This window comes from Scatophagus argus, chromosome 9, assembly GCF_020382885.2.
Source record: "Scatophagus argus isolate fScaArg1 chromosome 9, fScaArg1.pri, whole genome shotgun sequence".
In the NCBI taxonomy this organism is placed as follows: Eukaryota; Metazoa; Chordata; class Actinopteri; family Scatophagidae; genus Scatophagus; species Scatophagus argus.
Window position 1 is genome coordinate 18,176,203 of NC_058501.1, and position 7,808 is coordinate 18,184,010.

Sequence of the window (7,808 nt, forward strand, 5' to 3'; positions counted from 1 at the left end):
GAGCGTTCTTTGTACAAAAGATTTTAATATTATTAGTTATTAGTTGATTTAAAAGGGCAGTGAGGACATGACCCCCATACAACTGATGTTAGTACAAACGATGCTGCTTATTTTTGAATCTTTACAGTTACATAATTAGGTTGTAATTATGAGTTTCTAATTTATGAGAAACAAATCTGTCAGTTTGTTAGAAAAAGCCTAGAACTTAATTTTTCAGTAACTGTTTTAAGTAATCTGTTGCAGTCAACAGCACTGCAAGCCTGTATTGGTCTTACAGTTGATGGTACAGCTTCCAAGTGCACCTGTCTCTAATTGATGACTAATTAAGGGTCTTGGTTTGCTATTAACAGGTAATAGACCTTGTGTATGTGGGTCATTTACAAATAATTTACAATCAAATAATATCTCTATTCAGTTATTCTGAAGTAAAATATTAATAAATGTATTAAATTTGGACTGTAGCACGCAGCACATGAGCTCTAAGAAAGAAGGGGAATGAAATGTTCATACGTCACTAAAAATCTGCTAGTTTTATGGTTTTATGGTTGTCTGAAGATACCGGCGTGTTATGGCTGTCACTTTGACCGTTATGTGGGCTGTGACCTGACCATCAGTGGTCAGAGCTGATTGGCCAGAACCAGCGGAAGTGAGCTGGTCTTCCTGTGTTATTATTAACGCACACTAATGTAGCCAGCTAGGAAACGTTACCTTATGTGAAGTATCTTTGGCTGAATTGCGTAATTTTCAGGGGTGAGTCTTTTCTTTGTGGCAGGTAAAATGCGAGTGTCACTGACAGATGCATGACGACATTGAAACCGCTGTAAATGAGCGACGGTGCTAGCACCGCTGCTAGGCTAATGCTGCCGTTGATGTAGCGTAGCTGTGATGCTAACGCTAGATAACATAGAGAGAAGGCCAAAATGGATAAGATTACCGCTTGATTATGTTTTTATATTGCTTACTTTCACTTGAATGTAGCTGCCTTTCACTGTCCAAGATATTCACTTCCGTAATGTCCTGCTCTGGTCCACAGGACACAACAGGGACGAAATCTTAATGGTGCCAGCATGAAGATGAACTCTACGAAGAAGAAGTCTTTGCTAAACAAAGTCAAGAGAGGGGAGGAACGACACGATGCAGTCATAGTTAAAACTGAAACTGAAGAGGGAGGCTCTCGTGAGGTTCACATTCATGGTGACGGTTTTAACATCCAAATCAAGGAGGAACCGTATTCGCACGAGATCAGTGAGGAGCACAGTGGGGACCCATCAAGCTGCTCAGACACTAAGCCTGACAGCCTGATCAAGGAGGAGTGTGACTCCGACCAACAGCCAGAACATGAATTCAATGAAGCTGCTGTCAAGGAGGAGTCAGAGTCATGGATAAAAGAGGAGGCAGAGGGGAGAGAGGAGGTCTGCACAGGTAGGAGGCAGTAGTCTATGAAAAACACAGAGTTCTTGGGTATTTTTTTGCTTTTTGCTATTTGTGTTTATTTGCTGATTCTTTTTATATGTACTATTCCATGGCAGGTTTTAAAAAGCATGTTGTTGTGAGCTCCACACATGGCCAGTATTGTGCCATGTGTGGAGCTCACAACTTGTAGTTTTAGTAACTTTATTGTTCCTAAAAGTATCAACCTTAATTTTTTTTTAAATATTTAATAGTTTAACAGAGTTAAACTATCATGTTTTGTTTTTGTTTTTTTTGTTTTTTTTAAAAAAAGGCACAATTGAAACACGTTACCTGTTATCTCAGTCCCAAGTGTATTTCTACCATCTTAAACAACCTTACTTTGTTTCTCATAATCAGTACATTTTAGATTGTCAGTGCAACTGGGAAGTGTAAATCATAAATTCTGCTTTCTCTGTGTGTGTGTGTGTGTCTTCCTCTCCTACTTAGAGGCGTCATCTGAGTTCTTTCCATGTCCACACTGCAATGTCTCCTTCACTGACTTGGACTTCTTGGAGAAGCACATCAAGTGGGTGCATCAGAAGCAGTATCTTGCCAAGCTGAAAAAATGCCTCTCAAGCCGCACACTAAACCTCATTACTAAACACACCTGCACTGTCTGCAGCAGCACCTTTAAGTCCAAAGTACACCTTAGGGTCCATGTACGTGAAGCCCACCCTTCCGCCCCTCCCCGCAGGCTCCACCCATGTCCAACCTGTGCACGCAGCTTCCAGTACCTGAAAAATCTGAAGAACCACTGTCAGCGATGGCACAACATGTCTGTGGTTACCAGAGGAGGACATCTCAGCTGTGCGGACTGTGGGAAGAGTTTCAAAGCTACCTGGGGTCAAGGGCCTCATTTGTGTCATGAACCAGGTAACACAGAACCCGAGGACAAGCCGATCTGTCTGGACACCGGTGTGCAGTGTCCAGAATGTGGCAAGAAGCTATGCACACCTCAAAGCCTGGAGGATCACATGCGCACACACACAGGTGACCGTCCGTTTGTCTGCAAGGATTGTGGCAGGAGGTTCGTGGAGCGCAGCGGTTGGCGGCAACACATGAAAATACACACGGGGGAGAAGCCACACAAATGTCAGGTGTGTGGGAAAGCCTTTATAAGAGCGCATCACCTCAAGAGTCACTTAACCACACACTCTGGAAAGAAGGAATATTCTTGCTCTGAATGTGGAAAGGAGTTTGGATTCAAGTCAAGTCTGGTTCTGCACCTGAGGACGCATTCCAGTGAGAAACCGTTCCATTGCAATGTATGTGGAAAGAACTTTAACACCCCAAGAAACCTGAGGGTTCACTCCAGAATCCACAGCAATGAGAAAGCCCATCAGTGTGGGGACTGCGGGCTGAAGATCGGAGATCTTGGGTCTTTGAAAATACACCTGCGGACTCACACCGGAGAAAGGCCTTACCACTGCACAGTCTGCGGCAACAGGTTCATTCGGCTTTCACATCTGCGAAACCACCAACGCACCCACACTGGGGAGAGACCTTACAAATGTAATGAATGCGACAAGAGTTTCACTCAGTCTGGCGACCTGGTGAAGCATAAGAGGATTCACTCTGGGGAAAAGCCCTTTGAATGTCCAGACTGCCACCGCTGCTACACCTCCTCTGGTGATCTCGGTAAGCACAGGAGGAGTCACACTAACCTGCGTCCCTACACGTGTCAAGAATGTGGAAAAAGCTTTCGTTTGTCAGGCCATTTGAAAACTCATATGTTAACTCACACAGGGGAGAAGCCATATTCCTGCCCCAACTGCCTCCGCAGGTTTGCTCGATCTCACCATCTTTCTGGGCATGTGGCTAAATGTCGCTGAGCTCTCATTGGAGGATTGTAAACAAGCTAAGCTGATTTACCGTATTTTCTGGACTATAGAACGCACCTGAGTATAAGCCGAACCCACCAAATTAACCTCTGAAATTACCTCTGAAAGCTTTTGTCGTCTTTTTGCATTGCGTCAGTTCTTCACGCTGCCGTCTCCAACGTCTCACCATTGATTCATTTACGCCAAGCTTACGTGCAGCAGCTCTATTTCCTTCTTGGACAGCCAGTTCGATTGCTTTTAACTTAAAAGATGCATCATATGCATTTTTATGAGTGTTTTCCATGATGGCGTTATGTGCATGACACGCAAAATGACTGTTAAAAGTTACGCTTAAAACTAGCGTCTTCCTCTTCGCATCACCGGGACGTTAACCCGTAAAAATCTATAGCCGCATCGTTGATTAGGCCGCAGAGTTGAAGGCGTGGGAAAAAAGTAGCGGCTTATAGTCCGGAAAATACGGTAAAGTGGTAATCAAAGTCAGAACTCATCTGTATGTAATTATTTATATGAACTTTCTGTAAACGTATTGTTTCAAATGACGGTCTTAACTTATTCGCAAAAAAGGAATTAAACACAAATCGCACTGCATGAGACTTTTATGAAGCATTATATCAGCCCTTGTATAGTTTTTGAGTTGCTCCGATCTGGTTTGGCAAAGACACTATTACAATGCAAGCTCGAGGAGTTGGTGTTTAGTGGGGCATTAAGATAATGAATTGTTTTCCCCTCACATCAAAGCTGTATTATTTGTAATCATTTAATAAATTATTTGATGAAAGCATGAATGCTGTGTTTAAAGTTAGTGTGTTAAGTCATTGGAAGTACACAAATTATTTGAAACATTTGCCCACAAGTGTAAAATGTCCACAATAACGATGTCCCCATTTCACCAAAAAACTGTTAATGCTGTTCATTTTTAATTCATGCAACAGTCATCAAATAACGGGTGATGTTTGTTTCACATTTCCATTAAACAAATGTTTACTTTTTCCTGTTATAGGAGTAACTGTACCGGGGTACAGTAGTTTTACACCTTTGAGATCGACTCAACAGTAAGTCGTTGAATCACTGTATAAGGGACTCCCTCCATATTCTTTAAAACGGATAAAATATGTTTGGCATATCCCAAAAGTCACAAGAGTGCAATTGCTGTGGTCTTGAAGTATCAGAAGTAAAAACTAAGTCCCAAAATCGATCATTACATTCAATGTAGCAAAGCTCCGCCCGCCGGGGAGAGACATAAAACAAAAACATGCCCGTCCTTACTTTTAGCGTGTTGAGCGCGCAAGTGAAAAGTTGTCACTCACGCATTTCGCGTCGACACAGTCAGACAAACAATTAGCCGCTCTTCAAATGAAAAGTTTTTCATGATGTGAAAATGTCCGAGTTTTTGGTTCAGGCATGTTTAAATATTTATAAACTGGCAGACGCAAGAAGGATTGCCCATAATGTCACTAATAACTGACGCAGTATGAACACAAGTTAGCTAACAAACAAACCTCAGATGCTAGCGCCGTTCTTGTGTCATTAAGCCGTGAGAACCAGGCTGAAGAGAAGCGGCCATTTGAAGCGGAGCTGCGTGAAGTTAGCTTAAACTTCGCCTCACGTACTCGATTCAAGGAACACCAGAAAGGTTCAAGTAAGTTGACTTTTCTCATATCTTCCTATAGATGTCGTTTCAGCGTTTCTTTTTGTTTTTTTTTTCCACTTTACAGTTTACTGTTTCATAGCATACGGGGGTGAGTACATCATGCAACAACTTTAATTCTTAAACATAGGCCTAAACTTAACCTGATTTTTCTAAAGACCATTATCTTACTTTCAAAACTATTTGCTCCTTCGTAAATGTCACTTAAATTTGAACCTTCTCCGGCAGCCCACACGGAACTTCATTTGCAAATCATTAGGGGGAAATAAATCCACAAGTCACATTATCAGAATCGGCTTTATGTGTATGTGATCGTGTATGTGAACACGTACAAGGGATTTGACTCCAGTTTTCAGCTGCTCTCTGTGTTCCACAGGAACGACGTTCAGTAGCATATATACTTCACCTGTTTTACTGACAAACATGTCTGTGCAGTATGTGGGCACACAATAATTGTCTTTTTCAGTTTGTCATATAAATAACCTTCTCTCTGTATTTACATGAACTGAGGAACTAAATGTATTGTATCTCATACAGTACATTTAGTTCTCCTACTTATAGGAGAGTGGTTTTCATAACTGCATGCATGGAGACATTGTCTTGCAGAAACATTAAAAGTATCTCAGCAAAAGTACAAAATTCTGTGGCCTCCAAAGCAAAGCATGAAGCAAGACAAAGATTAAACCTCAGGTACAGAGACCTCTAGTGGCATTTTTGCAAGACACATCGAGGAGGAGACAATGTGAGGACATACATACAGTAGCAGTCCAGTTTAAGAGGCTGATTTTTATTCCCAAACAACATTTCGCTTAGATAATGACACAACAACACCCTCTGTGTGTTTAAATATAACATTAGTCAACCGCATAGTGGGCAAAGTAAAAGTTTACTTGACATTTTAATGTCAGATAATATGTCGACAGACTCTGCTAAAATTATGCTAATATGTAATGTAATTTAATGTAAATTTGCTGAGAAATGGGCAACATAAAATATCACTATTCACTTTGCTTTTCTATTTGCATAGCAGTTTGTGTTTTGGCAAGTTATTTGTATTAGCTTGTGTCTTCTTTATCTATAGATTACATCTGCTACACTGGAGAGGCGAGCAGCAGGTAAGGTGGCCCAGTCTGCCACGACAGGACTTCCACATTCTCAAAACAACTGCACAGACTGGGGAGACGACTCCGGTAAGATGAAGATCCACTTATTTAAAGGGTAACCAACTCATCCTTAAAAGTCTGAAACTACACCAGGTGATCATCCCACAGGTGAAACTACCAAAAAGAGAAGAGGACAGAACCAAATTACATTAAAATTAAAGCGTTACTGTGGAGTGATGTCTCCTGAAAAACAACATTAATTGTATCAAAAAGATAAAGAGTACAGAAAGAATACCAGCCCAGTTATTAACAATTTACAACTATTTAAAAAATGATCGAGTCTGTAAAAAGAGCATGAGGATGTCCTGAAAAGAAAGCATTAGAAATTGAGAGATGAATTCCCTTGAAAAATAAACGAAATGCACCAAAAGGGGACAAAAGAACACAGCCTGAGGATGGACACCCCCTCATTAACATGATCAGGTCTGCAGTAACAGGACAAGGATGCTGGAAAAACTGGACTACGCAAATTAAAGAAGGGTTGAAAAATGAACAGGAGGGAGTGAGCTGGAATGATGTTAACTGTAAACAAGTCAAAGAGGAGCCAGCAGACCCTGAGACACGTGAAATCTGCCATGTAACAAAGTTTGGGAATTGGGAATTTGAAGGCCTGGAGGCATTTGTTAAGAGAGAGATGGAGCCACGCTTAACTGGACACTGTGAGGAGATACCATAAGCTGAGGCACTGGAAAGCAACACAAGTAAGCCACCTCACATCTAATCTTTGACTTATCTTCCTCAGTGCCGCTAGCTGCTTCAGTCAAGAATTTTTTTAGCTTACTTCTTACTCAGTAGAAGATTGTTTTGTTTTTTTTCTCAGACCAGTACAGATTTATTTTGAGGGTGTAATTGTTAACAGTTTTCATTGGTTATTGAACCGTACATTGATGTCTTCTTTACTTCAAATCCTAAGTAATTCAATACTTGGTAACTAAATTTAAAACAACATTTTGTTTTTTTATCAGTTTGCTGTCTTGTTCTTTGACCAAATCAGTTCTAAGTCAATAAAAAGCCAGTCACTGACTTGTTTAAAAGCAGTTTCTTATTTTTTGATTACGTGCTGCTGTGGCAAATAATCATCTTTCCATACCCAAAACTATAAAATTTCAGATACACCCTGCATGTCCACTAGACACATGCAGTAGCCTGCTGCTGACCACAGAGAATTTATACAGACTGTTGGTCACCATCAATACTGTTCAATACTTCTCACAAAAGTCCCTTGTCTACAACTGTGTTTCATCACCACTAAACCACGCACAATTACACAAGATCTCAGGTTAATCTGTTTAGTGGACAGACATGTCGGATTGTGGTGTGTGTCCTTAAAAGTTGGCCTGAACAAACTACAGTGGAGATTCAGTATGTTCAATAATAAGAAATAGCAAGAATGTTCAGTATTTTATACTACTAATAAAATTGTTTTTATGTGAGTGCAGTTAGCTGTTTGTGTCGTGTAAAGAACTACAATGAAACAGAAAGACGCCAGAAGCCAGAAAAACAGGCATGAAAGGAAAATAAAAAATTTTGACACGGCTCTAAGTGTGTGCATATGGACAGATTATGTATTCTCTACCTCCCTCTTTTATCATATATTATAGTTATTATCTGCCTTTTAAAATTTGTCTGTCACTGATGTCGGACGAAAAGACCTGGTCAGGGCTCTGTGTGGGCCACACCAAACTCATCCAACCATGTCTTTAT

General features: G+C 40.7%; 1 protein-coding gene and 1 long non-coding RNA gene across 2 annotated transcripts; both read left to right on the forward strand.

Moving 5' to 3' along the window:
• The first annotated feature begins 1,067 nt into the window (after positions 1–1,067).
• LOC124065492 (gastrula zinc finger protein XlCGF57.1) lies at positions 1,068–3,447 on the forward strand. Its single transcript, XM_046400940.1, has 2 exons — positions 1,068–1,422; positions 1,900–3,447. Exons 1-2 carry the CDS (start codon positions 1,068–1,070, stop codon positions 3,282–3,284), a joined length of 1,740 nt encoding a protein of 579 aa, XP_046256896.1. The 3' UTR covers positions 3,285–3,447.
• A 923-nt stretch (positions 3,448–4,370) lies between these two features.
• On the forward strand, positions 4,371–7,139 carry LOC124065226. Its single transcript, XR_006844377.1, has 2 exons — positions 4,371–4,932; positions 6,023–7,139. It is a non-coding gene; the product is annotated as an uncharacterized LOC124065226 (long non-coding RNA).
• The last annotated feature ends 669 nt before the right edge of the window (positions 7,140–7,808 follow it).

Coding starts and splice junctions, on each gene's coding strand:
- LOC124065492 (XM_046400940.1), top strand. CDS start 1,068: ATGAAGATGAACTCTACGAAGAAGAAGTCTTTGCTAAACAAAGTCAAG. Junction 1,423..1,899: donor GAGAGAGGAGGTCTGCACAG/GTAGGAGGCAGT, acceptor TCTCCTACTTAG/AGGCGTCATCTGAGTTCTTT.